This window comes from Halichoeres trimaculatus, unplaced genomic scaffold (assembly GCF_033239565.1).
Source record: "Halichoeres trimaculatus isolate MK-OKI-2021-1 unplaced genomic scaffold, fHalTri1.1 fHalTri1_scaffold_6, whole genome shotgun sequence".
In the NCBI taxonomy this organism is placed as follows: Eukaryota; Metazoa; Chordata; class Actinopteri; order Labriformes; family Labridae; genus Halichoeres; species Halichoeres trimaculatus.
In genome coordinates, this window is record NW_027437184.1 from 33,978,832 (window position 1) to 33,999,636 (window position 20,805).

Consider the following 20,805-nt stretch of genomic DNA (forward strand, 5'->3'; position numbering starts at 1 on the left):
TCAATGAGTTTTAGAGATCATGATCTGATGTCTTCTAGATAAAGGCTTAATAATTCATAATTAGTCTAATAATTACGCATTTTACAGGTAAAGTGATCCATGAGCTTCTGAACAGCACACAGAATAAACAGAGAGCAGGTTTTCTTCATGGTAACGTGTTTGTTAAACAGGTTAAAAGAACAGACAAATCTCTGTTACTGTTTCTGTTTTATTAGTTATTACAGCACACATGTGCAGGCACACAAACAGCTGTTAGAGCTGACTGACAGATGATCCAGAGGTGATCAGCTGATGCCGTCATCACTGAAACACATCGCTTCATGTGACGCTCCGGAAGAGAGGATGTCCCAATGCTCTTAACAGGAGAATGATAGGACACGAGCACGAGCCAAATGCTAAAACATTAGCTAAGTCTAAAACATGAGCCTAAGACTTAAACACAACCTTAAGGCTAACACAGGGTCTACACTGTTACTATTGTTGAGTCCAACCCACAGTCAGCAGTTATTCTGCAGTGGTCTGTTCAAACTAGAATAGGGGTGTCAAACTCATTTTCACAAAGGGCCAAATCAGCATCATGATTTTCCTCAAAGGGCCAGATGTGACTGTAAGACAGTATAAAATGTAGCTAAATGTAAAGTAAAATAAATGAAACTACTGGGCAATTTCTTCAGCCACAGTAAAGCTAGCTTTCACTGCTGTGTTGTTTTTGATTGTGGCTTTCTTGAACACATCCTGCTTTGATTGCAGTTTGCATTTTTATTCTTGCACTATTTTTTTTCACAAAGACTCATTGTGGCGTACTTAGCTCCATGTTTGGTGTTAAAATGCTGACGTACATTGTACTCTTTGACAACTGCCACGGCCTCATAACACAAAAGACATACAGGTTTTTCTCCTTGAAGCACTAACGTATCGGCCTTCCCATCTTTTTTAAAACAGCTTTCCATCTGCGTCAACTTTTTTTCTTCCTGGACATTTTGGGATCATTTTTTGATATTTATTCATTAATGATGTGAAAACACTGCAACCTAGTGGCCAGATGACATCACTTTGTGGGTAACATAATCAAGGTATTATGGGAAACGTATTTTATGGTCAGTGCATTCCTTTGACTTGTCTATTATGTGACAATCAGACCTTCTAAGCTCTCACCGGCCACATAAAATCATGTGGCAGGCCACATTTGGTCTGTAGACCTCATGTTTGACATGTATGAACTTGAGAGTCTCTCAATAAAATGAAGAGTGAGGTTACGTTAGCTCTGATTGGAGGATGACTGGCAGGACATAACCAGGATTCACTAATGTTACATGTTAGAGACACATCTCAGAGCACCAGGCTAAGAGTGAAGGTCTTTGCACGCTGAGTTTTTTTTTTTTTTGCCAAAAATTGACGCACATAGAAAAGAATTTTTTTAATGTCAACCATGTTTGCACTCTGATGCTGGAACTTTAGTCCATCGTTATGTTTTTTCAGACCAGGTTTGACTTTCTACATTTTTTTTTTTGCATCCATACAGGTTGTTTCCAGGGTTGTCTGACTACTCAGAGACACCGTAGGTTACCTGAAATGTTATATTTTCACATTTTCAAACGCATTTTTTCAAAACTTCGAGCTATGTTTGAATGAGAAATGAAGACTTGTGGATGTGTATGTACATGTGTGTGTCTGCCTTTAACATACTGCCAGCTGCTGCTCAACTCCTCCACCAGCAGGTGAAACTTTCCCTGCTCCTCTTGTTTTCAGGAGTGGATGGACCCTGTGTTTTCTTTTTTATTTTCTTAGGTAGTGAAAGAATCACTAATTCATTGCTGCTGCTTGATGATTCCATTTTTCTCATACTGCGAATTTTTGCAATTAACAGAAAAAATAAACACATTCAATTTAGTTAGAAATTTGTTTTCGTGTGATTTTTTTTTTTCAGAGTCAGGACAACAGAAAGTCTGCTCACCTTCTTGACACTGAACTACAGACTGACTTTACAAAGTTTGATTGTTGTCACCTTTCAAACTATAGCTCTACATAACTACAAATAAATACATTACCTCATCTCTTTGCATCCTGGGAAAAGTTGTATTGAACGAAGGCTTTGGTAGGGGTCACGTCTTCATTGGGGGGTTCCATTTGTGCTTGGAAGTCGAAATTTCTGAGTTCTGAGTGGGAATGTCCAGCTGGAACACCCCCAAGGTTGGAATTTCCAACTTGTAAGTAGGACATTTCAAGTTCAGGGGTAAACAGTAATTAAGCTCCTGTTAAATTCTTTTTTTTTAAAGAGTTTCTGACCAGTGTTTGTGGCAATAAATCAGCCATATACACAGTATTATTTGATGTTTATATACAGAAATACAACTGTTATGACAATTTTTTCAACTTGGTAACTGGAGCGTTGAACTTGGAAATTACGTCACTCCCACTCCGTACTTCCCAGTTCTGAGTTCAAATCAAACGCAGCATATGGCAGTGGGTGATAATGCTCATGGGTAATGGAGTCTTAAAGCTGTAAAAATCACTGAGCCTTTAAATTGAGATCAGCTTTACTTGAGTCTTCAGTGACGGACACAAACTGAAGGTCCTCCCACAGGAACTTTAACCCAGTAGACAGCTGTATCATGTGAAAAATACCTCAAATCTCACTGAGTCAGCTGTGGCAGATCACAGGGTGGAGGCTTCCCTGAAATCCAAAACTGTGATTGGATATCCATGCTTTTATTTCATCACGTTTGGATTACTGTAAAGCACTTTATGTTGGAGTGAGTCAGTCCCTGCTCTCCCGTCTGCAGCTGGTCCGGAACGCTGCTGCACTACTTTTAACTGGTACAAATAGAGAGCACATCAGCCCCGTACTGGCTTAACTCCACTGTGACTTTAAGAGTTGATTTTAAAATTCTTATGTTTGTTTTTAAATGTTTAAATGGTCTTGCCCCTCCTTACCTCTCTGAGCTTCTTCAGCCCTACTCACCCCCTCAGTCCCTCAGGTCAGCTGACTAGCTGCTCCTGCTGGTACCAAGGTCCAGGGAGAAGCTCAAAGGGGACAGGGCCTTCTCTAATGTTGCTCCCCGTTAGTGGAACAGTCCTCCACTGCACATTAGAGAGGCCCTTTCACTGTCCACTTTTTAAAATTGTCCTAAAACCCACTTTTTTTCTTTGGCTTTTAACCTTGGCGAGACTTAGTTTCTTTGCCCGGTCGTATTCCTTTTTATTTTCTTTTATTTGTTTTTATTTGCTTTTAGTTTTTTTTTTTTTTTTTTTTTACTATATCTGGTTTTATCATTTTATTTTGATCTACCTGTACTGCACTTTGTTTACAGCTGTGGTTGTTTTGTAAAGTGCTCTATAACAGTGTTTCCCAATCCTGGTCCTGGGGACCCCTGCTCTGCATGTTTTTTATGTTCCCGACTCCAACACGCCTGATTTAAATGATCAGCTCATCATCAAGCTCTGCTCGAGCCTGATAATGAGCCATTCATTTGAATCAGGTGTGCTGGAGTGGGGTAACATCTAAAACATGCAGGGCAGGGGTCCTCAGGACCAGGATTGGGAAACACTGCTCTATAAATTAAGTTGGTATGGTATGGTATTTTCCCTGTCAGAGAAGAAACTCATATTAAAATCAACTATTTTCCAGCAGGCTGCTGGGAGCTTCTTTGCATTTTAACATGGAACATCGTTTTTTGGAGGGACCTTAAAGAATTGAGTTCAACAGATTTGAAAGTTGGTGCAGAGTGTGCAGACACATTGATCATCAGTGTAAGAGACACATGCTAACTTTTTATTTCTCTATCGGCTAATTCAGACTCACTTCTTTGAGTGATGAATACAACAGATGAAGAATGTATAAAATGTCAGGAGGATGAATAACTGAACCAAATCGAGTGACAAGCTTGTCCAGTTTCAGAGCCATCAGTGGAGCAGGACTCTGATTGGAGGAAAAAGACTCGTACCAACCAAGGTTGTAATAGTTAACTAAAACAAAACTAAAAACGAAACTAAAATTTAGAATACATTGCAGTTAACTCAAACTAATAAAAACTAGAAAACAAAACAAAACAATAAGTAAACTAAAACTGTATCTTGTGTTCACAAAACTAACTGAAACTAACCAAAATGATAGACAAAATTCCCTTGGTTATAGTTTTTGACAATATTAACAGCCTTTAGGATTTAAATTAATCCGACACATTTTCCTAACCAATTTTAGACAGTTTTAGGCAGTTGTCAGCGCCGTACAGCACCATCATAGTGACGTATAGGGACGGGCTTGTTTACTGCACTGACTGGCTGTGCTCTGTGCTGCAACGAAACGTGGTGGAGCAATGAATAAGAGCATCTGTAATAGTTTAATTTCATGTGAGTCTGACTTAATTGTTACAGAGTCCAAGTTTTTATTTATTGAAGCTCATATTACATTGTTTTTTTTATAATTTATGTTAATATTATTTCCATGTAATTTATGTCAACATTATTTCATATAATTGATGCTTGTATTTTTCATATTAAGTTTATATTATTTTCATGTGTTTAAGGCAGCAGCCAACAGTTCAGTATCAGCATTGACTGAGCAGTGAGCACTATGTTGGACTTGAAAATAAACAGTATGACAAAATATTTCCTCTGACCTTTTTGAATCCTGCACCTGGTTAATAAGGTATGAAAAAACTAAAACTAAACTAAAACTAAGCCTTGTTGCAAAAATCAAAACTAAATAAAAACTAGAATACCTGCTCTAAAACTAATTAAAACTAAACTGTAATGGAAAATAAAATGTCAAAACTAACTAAAACTAAACTATGACAAATCCGAAACTATTATAATCTTGGTACCAACCACCCCAGTCTCCCCTCATCCTCGCTCCAACAGGTCATACAGAAGGTGATCATTCCATGCTTTTAATTTATGCAGCGATCTGCTGAATACAAACAGGAAGTACAGCAGACAGAGCAAGCTGTGAGATCTGCAGGGCGATCGGTGTGCAGAGGGTTTAGCTTGTCTGGCTGTGATGAAAATGGGACATGTATAAAGGGCACACAGCAGGAGAGGAGGATCAGCACCTCGGTGATCAGCACTCCACCGTGCAGGATTTGAATGATGCCAGAGGTGCCGGCAGGTGATGGCCTTTGTGCTGAGAGGGTGTACTTCCTGTTCTGGTGGAGAACAGCAGGAACAGCGTGTGCAGAAGCTTCAGGATCAGGTGTTGACTGTGTTTGTGGAGTGGAGGGTCTGCTTGGCACTGAGCAGCACCTGATGCAGCGCTCAGATGTGACTAATGCAACTTTTTTTGCGCTTTTAAATTTGTCAAACAAATATCTACAAAATGTCCCTGACATTTAAAGACCAGCCGGCGTCTCCGTGGCAGTCAGTCAGGTAGAAGGCAGTATTAGTTTACTGTGGGTCTAAACTGTCTTTGAATGCCTCGTTGCTCTGGTCCAGCTGTCAGAGAGGAGAGAGGAGCACTTCAGACTGATGTGCTGTTCAGAGGGTTCATCTCCGTGCTCTGGTATGTGGCGTGCCACCGCCGGCTGCCGCTGAAGAAGCCTCTGAAGCTCCTCCCTGTGGACAGAGCAGAAAGCATCACGGGTTACTCGCATGTTGCAGACAAATGTCATAAAAGCCTTTTTCAAATTTGGAATCTGTGTGTCCATGTTTCATCACCTCGGTGTGGTCTGTCTTGCCCTGAGTCCGAGGACGGCGTCTGTGTCTGGTCCCAGCACCCAGGGTCCTCATTGATTTTGCCCAGGTTGATGTTCCATTTGTTCCAGTTGACTTCCTCGACTCTGTGAAGACGAGAGGACACATGCTCCAATTACCGTCTGTGTATGTGACGCATCGCTCGGCTGTCAGAGGACGTAGATTAGTGAAGAGCAGAGTGAGCTGTGAAGCAATCGATGCTGCTCACACAGCTGCAGCTGCCTCAGTCTTTCTCTCTACATTTGAAAAAATGTGACAAACCTTGATTTCTGCTGTGCAGAGGATCAGTCCGCTACGGTGGAATGACTTCAGTTTGAGGAATTTTATTTTCAAGGTACTAAAAGTTTAACGAACAAGCTTAAAAAAAAAATTCTCACAGCGTCTCAAACCAAGATAAAAAATGACCATAGGGAAGAAACTAAGGTCTGATGACTTTACCTGGAGTCCTCACAAACACCCAGAAACGCAGCTATAGGAGTTTAATCCAACACAACTGAGCATTTTATTATAAAAAACTGTGTCTATACTGCAAACAAACATCTCCTGTCGGAAGTTTATTCTACCCTCAGAAACACACTCTCTTCTTTGTTTTTCCACCAGTTAAGGATTCACCTGTGAAAAGACTCCATTTCCCATGAGCACCATCACCCACTGCTGAAAGACTCTTACCAAGGTGTGTGTTTTGGAGAGCAGATCTTCTGTTTAAGCTCCACTCTTTTTTGTTCAAGACAACTTTAGAGATTTTGGTACTGTTCATCTCATTTTAAATTGTGGATTTTATCATCATACAAATATATAAAAGGAAGAATATTAATATCAATATAAAGATAGTTTTAAATCCTGACCCATTAAGAAAGCTAGAATATCATACATTTTTGGTATTGAGATTTTTTTTTAAACAAAATCCACAAATTATTGCTGTATCATTTTGTTCATAATTTTGTATCATGTTTAACTCATTGGGTGGTTTTGGAAACTTTTTTGGTATAGCTTTTGGTAAATGTGCGTTCTTTCAATGTAGACAATACTTATTTAAAAAATGAGAAACAATTCAGACATTATCTTACCACAGCTTCCTGAAAATTATCACTGATTTAAAAAAACCAAAAAACACTTCCTTAAAAAGAAGTGTGTGGGTGATTTTATGAGAGCAGAGATTTTGAAAAGGGCCAGAGTACAATCTCAGCTGCCTGTTGCTGAGTGATAATCCTTGAGAATATGCTTTTATAAACAGGTTTTTAAGGAACTTATTTATCATGTTGAGGTTGAGATCTTTGAAACTCATATCAGATATAATACATTTGGCAATAAAGGGATAAAGTTGAAGCTCTTAACACAGAATCCCGATGATAAAATAAGTCACAGGTTGTTTTTCACTGTTCATGTCAATAAAAAGCTCCTCCTGTGAAAGTTTGAATGGGAAAACCCAAATGATTGAGATACAGTTTCATACTCTGCTTGAGAACAAACGTGGACCTGTGCGTTCAGGGCGGCTAAATATGACTTCAATCTCAATCCTGGGGTTCAGCTCCCTCAGGACGAGGCTTTGTCTGATCTGAGGTCAGAATTAGATTTTCACATGTAAACTAAAACTGTGATGACATGTTGGGTGGTTCATGCTGTACAGCTGTAGGACGTGGATATGAGAGGGTAAAGGTCAGAGTAACGCTACGTTAAATCTGATCTGTTGCTCATCTGTGACTATGATCTGATTTTTCCTTCTTTCCTTGATAGTGTGAGCAGCTCAGGTCACATGGAATCTGATCTTTTCTAATCAGGTTTGGTCACTGTGGTTTGAGATCTGTTGCTCAACATTTCATGAAAAGTGTTTCACTTGTAAGGCTGTTTGCTTCAGTGTCTCTAAACAAGCTAACAGCTGATCATACCTGACGAAACTTAACATTTTCCTCCAGAAACATAAAGGTGTGAAAGATGTGACAGATGGTGATTATTACTCTGTGATGTGAGAAACAAGAGCGACATCAAGTGGTGGAGATGTGTACTACACCATGCAGTGGCTGTGCTAACATTACTGAAACCTAATGATGTACAGATTTACAGACCTGTCTGTTTTAAGACGTGAGTTTACATCTTGGCTTTATGACTGACCAGTCTTAACAGTGATGTTAGAGAAAACAGTGAAGTTAAACACGGCACTGCAGACATAAGAAGAGCAGACAGAACAAAAAATGAGACCATATGGCTGATTTAAGGTTTAAAATGAGTGGTTTACAACCACCTGTGTTAAAACAGCAAAGAAATCCATTTGTTCCTCTCTTCTTTTGAACCAAAATGTAGAGCAATGTTAAAAAATGGGAAGCTGATACCAGAAAAGAGGCATTTATTAGTGGTTGAGGTTCCAATTAAAATAGTTAATGATGTTTATTTCTGTGAGGGAGCTCAAATTTTCTGAGATAGAAATAGGAGTGGAAGTTTTCCATTTTGTGATGCTGAAATTCAATCAAAATCATTTTATATGAAGCACTGGTCCAGTTTCATCTGGCCCCCAGCTTTTATCTCATGTTCTAAATGATGTGTTCCTCTACATTTTCTGTGAAGGTCACAAACCAAACCAAACCAAAGTCTATCTGCAAGGTCTCACTAAACTACAGCTGGACGGCTCATAGGCTGCTTGCTAAAGCTAAAGTTCTGTACATTCTGCAGAAACTCAACAACTCTTACAGCTGACGTCTTGAAATAATGGATTTATCATGATGTGAAAACTAGAGAGTTCAAAAAACTCATCAGACGACACAAGACTAGATTAACATCATGAAATGGAGCAGAAAGAGACAGCGGGGAAAATAAGTCTTTAGTTCTTTCCACAAATGTTCAACTGGATTTAAGTCAGGTGATTGACCATGCTGTTTGAACAGACAGATTTTCTTTTTTGAAACCGTTTGAGAGCAAGGGCGTAGGTTTGCATAGGGACGGTAGGGACATAACACTACCAACTTTTCAGGGGGCACAAATTGTCCCCACCAACTTTGAAGCAACTTTTTGCATTATATAACGACTTCAGTTATATAGGGAATTTAGATTGTCTTCCCATATGTTGTAAGGATAGAATTGACCATTCCGTTATTGAGTAAATTATTTCCATAATGTTCAGACATAAATTTACCCCTTTTCACTCGCTGAATGTACCAGTCCATTTTTTTTCCTCAAACGCACGTTAGAGTGGCTAATGACCCCCCCCCCCACCGACACACACACACACACGCACGCACACTCACTCACCCCCGACAGAAATACGTGTCGACAACATGCCGCCTCTTTCGAAGAGGAGGGATATTAGAAGTTTTCTTTGGCCAGCAGCAGCCACTGTAAGTAATGTAAAAAGACGTCAATGTTGTGGAGGTGGGAAACACACCACTAAATTTGCTACTGAAAGTCCGACCTGCATCAGCGTTTGCATACTGCGTATGCGCAGTGCTTTCTAGAGCGCTGACTCCTTTCTTTGAGGGACAAAAGTCTTCGTCAGTTCAGAGGTCACAGCGCTGTCTGGAGGGACACAGACTTTAGCAGATCATTGATATCTAACCCGGAGCAGACTATGATGGAATATTGGTGAAAAACACGAGTTCTTGGATGATTAATGCAGTTTTAGGAGCGGTGCTGTCTATGAGTTTGGCTGTGCTTGTGGACAAAAGCAGTAGTGTTTTACCTGAAGGAAGGCTCCATTTTTATGTATTTTTGTTATTCTCTGACTAAGACGTTTTTTCAGTTATATTTAATTTATTCATAAGACATACAATGTTGAGTGGTCTTAAGACAAATGTTTATTTTTTGCATTCAGTAACACGTTTGTATTGTGTATGTTACTATGATTTTAAGTTATGTTCAAATATTGCAATTTAAATTTGCTAATAAAATCCAGACATTTATTCTGGAAGTTTTCAAAATGTTTCTATAGTAGTTTTTGAAAAGAAAGGTTTGAATTGAATGGTGTATCAGGTGAACCAATACACATGAAAGTTAGTATAAGTCAATACAGATTTATTTTGCATTGATCATTTAGCCTGTATATCCATTAGGTTCATATTTGTGAGAAATGTAGCCCTGACCCCCATCCACCCAATCTGTTTGGTCTTATTAATGTCCAGTCCCCAGCAAAAAGTGTACATGCAGGGTATGGTGTTATATTGTCCCTACCAATGTTGAGACCAAACCTACGCCCTTGTTTGAGAGTCAACTTTCCCATGTGCTTTGGATCATTGTTCTGCTGGAGGGTCCAGCCACGTCTCATCTTCATCATCCTGGTGGATGGCAGCAGATTCATATCAAGAATTTCCCCATAAATGGCTCCATTCATTGCTCCGTCAATTATATGAAGTTTGCCAATACCATGAGATGAGAAACAACCCCATGCCATGATGCTTCCACCTCCAAACATGGTATGCAGTATGACAGCCGAAAAGTTCAATTTTGGTCTCATCTGACCAGACAACATTCTCCCAGTATTCTACAGGCTTGTCAAAATGCTTTTTAGCAAACTTTAAACCAGCTTCAACATGCCTTTTCTTGAGGGATGGAGTCTTGCGGGCTGAGTGTCCATAGAGGCCATGGCGGTGGAGTGCATTGTCTATTGTTTTCTCTGTAACAATTGTACCTGCTGCCTCCAAGTCTTTCTGGAGCACTTTCAGGGTGGTCCTTGGCTCGTTGAACACTCTTCTGACTATCTTTCTGACTCCCTGGTCAGAAATCTTCATGAGCTCCTGTGTGTTGCCTGTTGATGGTAAGGTGGTGCTTCTTCCACTTGTGAATAATGGCCCCAACGGTGCTGACTGGAATATTCAGGTGCTTTGATATAAGTCTGTAACCAGTTCCATTCTGATGCTGAGCAACAATCAGGTTGTGAATGTCTTCAGAGAGCTCTTTGCCTTTACCCATCATGAGGTGTGTCAAATTTAACTGCTTGGTGAAAAAACAACCTTTTTTATAGGACCATCAATTTGCTCTAGCCCAGCTGATGTTGGTTTGCACTAATTGGAAGTTCAAGTAATAATTACTGACAGATTTCAGGTGGTATGGTGCATTTCCTTGCCAAAGTATGCAGCCTTTCCATGGTGTGTTCCATACTTTTTTCCTGTGTTATCGTACTTCATTCCACATAATCATTATATATGGACCTGAACGTTGTGATTTCGTTTCATGTGTGGATTATTTGAGTTAATACCAATGTCTGGGAGAAATTTCATTTGAATTGCAACTTTGGAAATAGATATAATGAGAAAAAAGTTGACGAATTTAATACTTATTTTCCCCACTGTAGTTCAGGTTTCAGGATCTGAAATATTTGGGTCTAAAAATGTTGTCTGCAGGTCAAAATAGGAAAATCAGTCCCTATCAAATCCAGATTCTGATCCTGATATAAAACATCCTGACATCATTTCTCCATATCGCCCCCTAATGGAGAACATTTTCCTTGGTCGGAAGCAGAGATTGCTGATGTTTCACGCAGCAGGTACCACTGCAGAAAACTGACCACTGATCATCTGGTATTGAGAGACACCTGAGGGACAGGTGAGTTTGATTTCATCAGTCTGTGATGATGGAACAAGGATGTTTGAGCTCACTGAGAGACTGATTTTTACAGAAACTGCCAAAAAAAAAAGTCCAACCTGTGGTGTTTTTTCTTCATGTTACTCCCACTCATACCCTGTCTATCCACTGTCTTGTCCTTTCTGAATAAAAGTCTCAAAGAAAAAACTTTCAAATAAAAAGATAAAAAAAAACCTCTAGGGTAAAAACAAACCTGAAACACCGGCGACGGTCGTCTCCAAGATAAACACCCAGGTTCTTATCCACGCCACAGCGAAGCCTCTTCCTCATCCACTGAGGCAGCCTCCTCTCCATGTCCAGGATGGTGATGGCCCTCTGAAAAACCGTCACAGCAGCTCATCAAACCACAGCTGCACCAAACACCATATTACACCACGTTTACTCTCCTGAGGATGAATCACCTGCAGCTTCCAGATGCTGGCGCTCTCCATGGTGGTCTTCTCCACGGTGCGGTTCATGAGGGCGATGAGCATGTTAAGCAGCAGGATGTAGGTGAGGATGATGTAGCCGATGAGGAGCAGGTAGAAGACTTCCCTGTACTGGTGCTGCTGGGTGAACTCCATGTCGCCCATGCCGATGGTGAACTTGAAGAGCTGCAGCGTGGTGAAGGAGATGTTGGCGAACGACGGCTTCACACAGAGCTCATCGTCTTCGATTGGAGTGAACGAGAAACGAGGAGTCTTCGTGATGTTCTTCACAGGAGGCTCTACGAGCAGCGTGACCACCGCTGTAAAGCAGACAGAAGACATGATGATGATGACGATGTGGGTTAGAAGATGTCTTATTCAACGCCACAGGTTGAGCTGCTCAGTTCTTCAGTGGCTCAGGCTCATGTTTCACCCCCACACAGGCCTTGTCTCTGTGCCTGTGTTTCTAACTGTACAACAGGCCTGTGTTCTTAAACATACTGAAGTTTTTATCAGCCCAGCTGCTCTGGTCATGACACACAGAGGAGACAGAAACTAATGTAAGAAAAAAACACTGAGACAGAAGGGACCAAATGCTGCTGGTGGTGGAGCTGAGAGACTTAATGATGGTGGAATAAAAGGCTAACACCACTTAACAGAGCAGGGTGAGATCTGTGACCAGGGCACCATCTGTGTGAGGAGCCTGGAAAAACATTAAAAAGAGTGACTCAGTGTTTCTGTCCTCACTGTCAAGAACAGGCCATCATCATTGTGTTTGCTGAAAATAGGGTTAAGATTTTCTCCTGCATTTAAAAATACAAAAGTGACCACTTATTTCAGCTCCACCTTGGCCCTCACCAGAGTCTGACGGGGCTGAGGAACTTAACTAAAACAGCACTTGGTGAATTTATGGGATTTAGGTTGTCTGTGATCTAAACTCTTTTTTTTTTTAATTTCATTTATTTATTCTGTTAATCTTTTGTGTTCTTCCATTCTCTGAGACCATTAGACTGTTTTCACCACGGAGCGCTCTCACGTCTTGGTCACAGCTCGTAAACATTTTGTGGAAAAGCTCTGGAGACCTAAGCTTATGGATGAAAACAAAGTAAAGACTGTTGCAGCATTTATTCGCTTAGACAAAAGTTGTGTTAAAAAAAAAAAGCTGTGTTTTGAAAACATGAATAAAGCATAAAGTCTTGAAGGTCCCATATTATGCAAAAATCCCTTTATTAAGTCTTTAATGAAATTTGCGGGTCTTTGGCTTTCCTCCCAGCCCACAAAATGTGATATTTAATGACAAAACCTGTACTTAGTAGTGCTTTTGAATGTAGAGTCCTGACCTGAAATGAGCTGTTTGGATTTTGGGGATTTGCTGATGTCAGCGGTTCCCTTTTTTGACCAATCAGGAGCAAGTCTTACCTGATTGGTCCACCGGAGCAGATACCCCTGAACCCCCTCCCCACCCACTCCACCAGAATGCCAAAGTTGAAGAGCCATCACTGCTCTGTTTTTGGCTGTAAACAGCCACATAGTTCCATGCTCAAGCTTCCCATCTCAGAAGAAGACAAGACTAAAGTGGCTAGGGTTCATTTATCAAGGAAATGTGCCAGCTACACTCAGTAAAACTGTGCATGTGTGTGCTAGTCACTTCACAATCGACTGCTTTTCCAACTTTGGACAGTACAACAGAGGGCTAGCGAATAGACTGGTCCTGAATCCAGGCGATTTACCAACCATCTGCCAACAAACCTCAGACCCTGGAAATGTGAGTATTTTAAATGCTGTGGAGCAGGTGTAAGAGCTTTTCCTCAGTGTCCCCCCTGTCTCTGTGTTAGCTCAAGGATGCTAACTTTAGCTGTGTTAGCCTGTTGTTTTAGCCTGTAATGTTACGGTAAATGAGCTTCGCTGTTTTCTAAACAATGTGCACTAGGAGCTCGGTAGTCATGTTACATGGCACCGTTCTCAGTGACACTGAAGAGCGGGGCGGTATCAGCGGTGGCTCATTTACATATGAAGGTCACGCCCACTAAATCAGAGCGTCCTGAACAGACAGGCTATGAGAGCCTGGAAACAATGCTGCTGTGCTTGATTTATTGGCTTTTTGGACCAAAACATGTTACTACCATTTCATGAAGACATCAATGATCCATATTAAACTGCAGGAAAGGAGCAGAATATGGGGCCTTTAATGATAGTTTTTTTTTTCACATAAAATGCACTAAGAACATGGCAGATTTAAGTCCAATTCAAAATATGAGGAAAAATTAAAAATGTGTTGTTACTTTCAGTGAGCTGAAGAAAAGCGGGCGATGTCTGATTTTTTGTCTTTATAACCCACAAACATTTACTGTATAAACTAAAATATGTTGGAATAATTTGCTTTCCTGTGTTTAACTGAAAAACCAAAGCTGTATAACCTCTGTTCCTGAAAACGGCTTCTCATCTGTGCTGCATGGAGTCAGCTGACCTCCTGGTACAGGTTTTCCTGAACAGGTATTCCAGCTCAAGATGACTGACTGTAATCCATCATTCCCCTGTATTTCTGGGTTTTGGCTCAGAGACAGCATTTCTGATGCCACCTCACAATATGCTGCTTGCTAACTGCTGTATTTGGGGTCTTTGTCATGTTAAAAAGACCATTTCTAAGGCATTTCATCTTCGGCATAAGGCAACATGACATTTTCATGTATTTTGATGTAGTAAAACCGATCCATGATCTCTGGTTTGCGATAGACAGGCACAGCTACAGAGCATAAAAAAAACATCCCCATATCATGAAGTTTGCACCGCCATGCTTTACTGTCTTCACAGTGTGCTGTTGCTTGGATTCAGTGTTTGGGGCTCATCTGACAAACTTTCTGTGACCTCAAGACACGAAAAGAACAGTCTTAATCACACCAGTCCACAAAATGTTGCATTACTTCTTTTAAAGACAATCGAAGTTTCTTTGTAAAATTATAACCTCTGAAGCAGTCATTCCCAGAGTCTGGGAAGCACTCAGAGGAAAACGCCATCACTATGTCACTATCACACAAAGAGCTAACCCATTGATTACTTTGATCGCTAGTTTCCGAAAGAAAGATTCGAAGTCAGATTCAAAACCCGTTTTGAGAGTCTAAAGTCACTATCAGATCTAGGACGGGCACCACCTGCAGAAACGGAGCTTGTTACGGCTGTGCAGTGACGTCACACTGAAAAAGAGACATGAACAAATCCTTAACTTCATTCTGGATGAGCATCGCATCTGAATATCTTGTCCCGGGTCTGGTATTTTGCTTTTTATCTCTTTCACAATCACATTAAATACAACATAATTTTTTTTCTTGCCTGTCACAACTGACAAACTTGACTTTGACAGGCTCATTAAAATAAATACAGATACGAATTGGAGTTCTCACAAAAATGAAGTCAAAATACGGAAACAGACAGGACGCTGCGCTCAATACATGTGTTGTTCTCTTGTCTTGTAAACATGACTGGGATACAATTACAATTAATTATACATATTATTAATTGATTATACAGTTGCTAGGCACCGCCCTGTTGGCTATGGCTGCCTTTTGCAGCAGCTCTCTCTTCTTTGTCCATTTCTTGTCATTTTTTTCGTCTCTTTTTGGTCATCTTTGTATTTGGAGTGGATCATTACTTTGTATGGCTCATTTGTTGGTCATGGACACCAAACTTTTTTGTGGCTTCGGAGATCTGGAGATCCTACATGTAACCATGGCTGCATTGTTTACATATGAACTTAGCTGTTAACAGTCTGTAGCATGTCAATGCTAACTGGTGTAAGACCTGATGTCTTCCCACAAGGTGAGGAGAAAGAGGTGAGGATGACGTGCTGGTTCTCAGGTGTGAGCTAAGAAGTGACGACGTGGACCTGTCTTTCCATCTATCGTTATTGGGAACGTAAGATCTATCCCCAATAAGATGGATGAGCTAGCTGTGCTAACCCAGCAACAGAGGGAATACCAGGGGGCAAAGTACAGAAGCTCAGTCCTGGACCCTGTGGAGGTGGAGGCTGGCTGAACTGGACAATGATGGACAAGCTGTCATCATCTATTTTCTTGTAGATCTTTTTTACAATTTCTATACACTTTCTTACTTTTGTTTTCTTGATTGCTGCTGAGACTTTAGTTTCGTTGTACTTGTTACAATGACAATTAAGTTCTATTCTATTCTGTTCTATTCTATTCTATTCTATTCTAACCTTCTCACAGTAAAACTGTAAGTATTTTGAGAGTGTAAGCCCAAAAAAGTTGTAATGCATTAATACATAATACAAGCTGGTACAAAAGATGTAAAATGATGTAGAAACATGATCAAAGAACCTTTTCTTTTATCCTTGCACATTTATTTTGTCAGTAAATTCAAAGATTGGACATATTTTGGATTGGGTCGCTGTGGCTTGTTTCCCCCCCAAAAATGTGTCACCGGAAAAAAACTTTGGGAAACGTTGGTCTAAAGCGCATGGTCTTTGTAACATTGGGACTTGGTGCTTAGCCTCACATAAGCTTTTTTTTTTTGACTGTGACAGTGTTCACAGGAAACTTCAGACCTTTGATCTCATTGGAGTTAATTATTGGCTGGGTCTTTGCCTTTTTGGCTCGTCTCTATCCATTCGAGTGGTAGTTTTCTGCTTTCTTTCACATCTTTCTGGTTACAACACTGTTCTCCTGAGTGGAACAAACCATTATACTTAAACTTTCAGAGAGAAATGCTCTCTAACAGTGTGTACATTATTAACAATTTTTGCCTTTGTCCTGAAATAAGGGTGACCTGTTTGAAACATGGTTTATTAACAGCATGAAGACCTCATTAACTAAACTCCACACTTTTTTTTAACACACCCCTTTTAAATTATGGTTCACTGACAGAATCAGCAGAATACACATCCTGCCTGGTGGGTCTGTTTGTTTTCTATGACTTTACTACAGCTTATACTAAATAATTTGCCATGTAGAAATGTAATTTCAGACAAAATCAGTGACTTATCAGGTGAGTGATGTTGGAATCTATTATTTTGAATGCAACCAAATAAATTAGTATTATATGTTGCTTTACAGACTAATTGCTTACGTGAGTCTGGAGCTCCCCTTCGATTGTGTAAACCCCTGCTGATGGTGATACTTCACTGCTGTGGAAACTCAGTGGTGGTGGTAAATCTTATGTTCTTATCATAAAAGGCTAAAGAATGGATCAAAATGCTCCTCTCCACTCATTTATCAACCAATCAGATTTACCTGCTGAAAAGCCAAAGAGGAAGACCACGTAGACAAAAAGGAAGCGCAGGATATCACTGAGGAACATCTACGAGAGAGGAAAAAGACAGAGAACTTCAGGATCAGCACTTTTAAATTCACAGTGAAGCAGAGAAACTGGGGGACTGTTTGCCTTCTGTATCATGATGCTGTAAATGCCCATGTGTCGGTCTCCTCTGGAGAAGTAGAGCAGGTTGACCCAGCTGAGAGCGAGACAGAGCACCACGAAGCTGAGGTAGTCCTCATGCCCCCACAGGTACAGGCAGGTTGCCACCAGGAAAAGAGCGCCCTGCACCAGACTGCCAACAGAGGAGAAGCATCTGAAATTCTGAACTGCATTTCAGTTATCTTTTTTTTCATGCAGACAAAACTCAACATTACATTTCTGCATCACTGCTGCATTCACTTCTGTGCTTCTGATAACCGTGGATGAGCAGGAATCTTTTCAACTGATAGAAGAGAAAACTAAAATACTTTAATCAGGGTCAAAGCAGCGATCTATCAGACTCTATCAAAACTATCTCATCACTTCTCTCTCAAGGACCTCTCAGTCCGTGCTCCTATTGTGAGAAATCATCTCTTCGCACCATCAACTATAGATAGAGCTTTTGACGAATGGATTAAGAGAGGGATTGCCACAACAGAAGATTTATTTATTGATATTACATTCATATCCTTTGATCAGTTGATGCTTTAATTTAATATCCCCCATCTTCATTTTTTTAGATTCCTACAGCTTCGTAATTTTGTATCAACATCATTCACTTATTTTCCATCACAGCCACCCAGCTCTCTTTTGGACTCAATTTTGAGACTTAATCCATGCTCCAAAGGGATTATTGGAACAATTTACTCCCTACTAACTTAATATAACTTGGAATCCTTGACATCGCTGAAGACTAAGTGGAAGGAGGATTTGGGGATTGACTTTTCTGATGAGATTTGGAATAACTCTTCCTCAACATGCCTACGGCACACAGTTATCCAGTTCAGGGTTTTACACCGCCTTCATTGGTCGAAAGTGAAATTAACAAAGTTCACATCTAATGTCAATCCTATGTGTGACCGATGTATGCAAGCATCAGCCACCCTCGCACACATGTTTTGGTTTTGTCCAAAATTAAATAGTTTCTGGCGATAAGTATTCAAAACCCTTTCAGATGTCCTAGAAATACCCATAGAACCCTCTGCTGTCACTACAATATTTGGAGTAATTCCACAAAATACGTACCTTAGTCGACAAGCAAAGGATGTAATAGCCTTCATATCCCTTCTAGCCAGACGACTTATACTCCTTAAGTGGAGGGAGAAGTTTCCGCTAACCTTTAAAATGTTAATTAAAGACTTCTTACATCATTTAGTGTTAGAGAAAATTCATTACTCCACAAGAGGGTGTGCCCAAAAGTTTTATACTTTTTTGACATATATAGAAAAAAAAATGACACTAACATTTGAAATTAATGAAATAGATCCCATATTGTATATCATTTATAGCCCATGTATTTAAGTTGCATTTTTGTTTATTTATTTTTATATATATTTTTTTTATTTCTATTGTTATATCCTTTCTTCATTTTCTGAATACTTCCATATTATCTTGACTGTTATTGTATTTATTTTACTTTTATTTATCTATTTAATTAATTTATTTTTTGACTATTATCTAAAATTACTTTTATATTTGTAAGTACAAGAATAACTCTTTATAAGATCATCATTATTTAATTATCTAACGGTACAGTAATACTGTTGTAGGGATGGGGCTCTGTTGAGCAGAAAGGGGGGAAGGGGGGAAATAGGGTTGTATTGTGTTCATGTAATTCCATCTGTATACTCCTATGTATGATTTGAATATGTCAATAAAAATACTTTGAGCAAAAAAAAAACAAAAAAAAAACTATCTCATCAGTTCTCTTTTCAAGTCTGTGCTTGTTCTCTATAGATTTAAGAAGAGATTTCTGTTGGTGGTACGGATTTTTTTTTTTCTTCTTTGCAAGGTGACAAAATGCCTCTGTGATTATGTAAAGGAAGGTTGTAGTGTTAAGATAGTGAGGATGCAATTGTGAGATATCAATAAGATTAGATGATGTTTGATATAATGGGTAAAAATGTTTTATTATCTTCTGAGTATTGAGCTGAGACCATACAACAATGAAAAGAAGTCATAAAAAAGAAGTAGAGCATAATAAATAATGAACTGAATATTAATCATACACAGGTGTTACGAAAAAAATAGCAGTAACAATAAAACCAATTGTTAAATATATATATATATATATATATATATATATATATATATATATATATATATATATATATATATATATATATATATATATATATATATAAGTAGCAAGTACTTAAATAAAATTTTTAAAATTAAAGCTATTTAACAGGTTGTACTAATAGATTAGGCACCTCATAACAACCCCTACTTCCCATGGATTTAATTTTTTTGCGAATAGTTAGTTAAATATCTTTTATAGTTTGAATTTTATGTCAATTGGTGGTCATAATTTGCTCAAATGAGCTCTTTACTTCCGGATTGCCAGCGCCAAGCGCACTTTGAATTACCCTAATAGATAAACGGCTTGCGCAATCGAAAAACACTAACAGTTTCTGAAAGCTTGAGATTTTGCGCTTTCAGTCAATATGTGGTTATTACGGTTATTTCGCCCATGCATTTCCAGGGATCCCGGGAATACACAGAAACGGAGTGCGGAGCTGACGGAGAAACAAAAGCAGAGAGGAACAAAACCGAGTTTGTACAAGTAATGCAAACAAGTGGATCCCCTCGGAATACAAAGCCTCCATTGAGGTTTTTACATGATTTTGAGACCGAAGAAGCAAATAAATGCGAAGAAAGGTATCGTGAGCATCACGTAATATGTTGTCAATATTTCTGTGCTATTTTAGAATAGAGTACCAAGTCTTCTTTGTGCTGTGCTGTGTGTGTGTGTGTGTGTGTGTGTGTGTGTGTGTGTGTGACGATTTGAGGCTCGTACTGTGTGCTAACCTTGTAGAACAGCGTGTCATGCATTGTTTGTGCTTTACAGTGCGCGTGACCAACTGAATATTTTTCTCCACTACTCTCAGTAGGTCACGTGACGAGGAGCAGCCATCCTCAGGTGGTTTGCGTACTAGGAGAGGGAGAGGGAGAGGCCGTGGGGATGATGGGGGTTCTGGTGATGCTGTCAGAGACCGAAGCCGCTCAGCAGAACATCAGAGATGGAAGACGGAGGCAGAGCCCGATGATGGAGTCCCCACACCGCCCAAGTTCAAACCAAGACGTTCCCCCGGTGTCCAACCCCCTCTCAATATAGGAAACCCCCAACCCGGTGAAATTTTCTCTCATTTTTTTGATGCTGCAGTGTACAAGCTCCTGTGTGAAAACACAAACAAGAACGCAGCCAAAAAGAAAGTGAGAGGGAGAAGGTTTATCTGGACTGAAATAACTCCAGAGGAGATGAAGAAGTTCATTGGCTTGTTGCTGTACACGTCAGTCTTGAACCTGCCAAAGCTGACTGACTTTTGGCGAAGGCAGACCATTTTCCACGTGCCATTTCCCGCCACTGTCATGCCCCGAGACCGGTTCCTGGCCATTTTATCATGTCTTCATGTGAGTGACCCAGAGTGTGATGAAGAAAATGAGCAGACAAAAGGCACAGAGGATTACGATCGCCTTCACAGGGTCAGACCTCTCATGGAAATGTTACGCACGAACTGTAAGGTCATCTACCACCCAAGACAGCACCTTTCTGTTGACGAAAGGATGGTTGCAACCAAGGCCACGCTCAGCATCAAACAGTACATGAAAGCCAAGCCGACAAAGTGGGGGCTGAAGTTTTTTGTGCTCGCTGATGTGAATGGCTACACAATCGACT

General features: G+C 40.0%; 1 protein-coding gene across 1 annotated transcript in view; it reads right to left on the reverse strand.

Moving 5' to 3' along the window:
* Positions 1-4,864: 4,864 nt before the first annotated feature.
* Positions 4,865-20,805, reverse strand: part of trpv1 (transient receptor potential cation channel, subfamily V, member 1) — a 59,829-nt gene continuing 43,888 nt past the window's right edge. Inside the window, exons 11-16 of the mRNA XM_074672392.1 lie at positions 17,055-17,220; positions 16,904-16,970; positions 11,655-11,980; positions 11,447-11,568; positions 5,653-5,774; positions 4,865-5,550 (exon numbers count right to left, since the gene is read on the reverse strand). Coding sequence (XP_074528493.1) covers positions 5,456-5,550; positions 5,653-5,774; positions 11,447-11,568; positions 11,655-11,980; positions 16,904-16,970; positions 17,055-17,220 — 898 coding nt within the window. The 3' untranslated portion in view covers positions 4,865-5,455. The remainder of the gene's footprint in view (positions 5,551-5,652; positions 5,775-11,446; positions 11,569-11,654; positions 11,981-16,903; positions 16,971-17,054; positions 17,221-20,805) is intronic.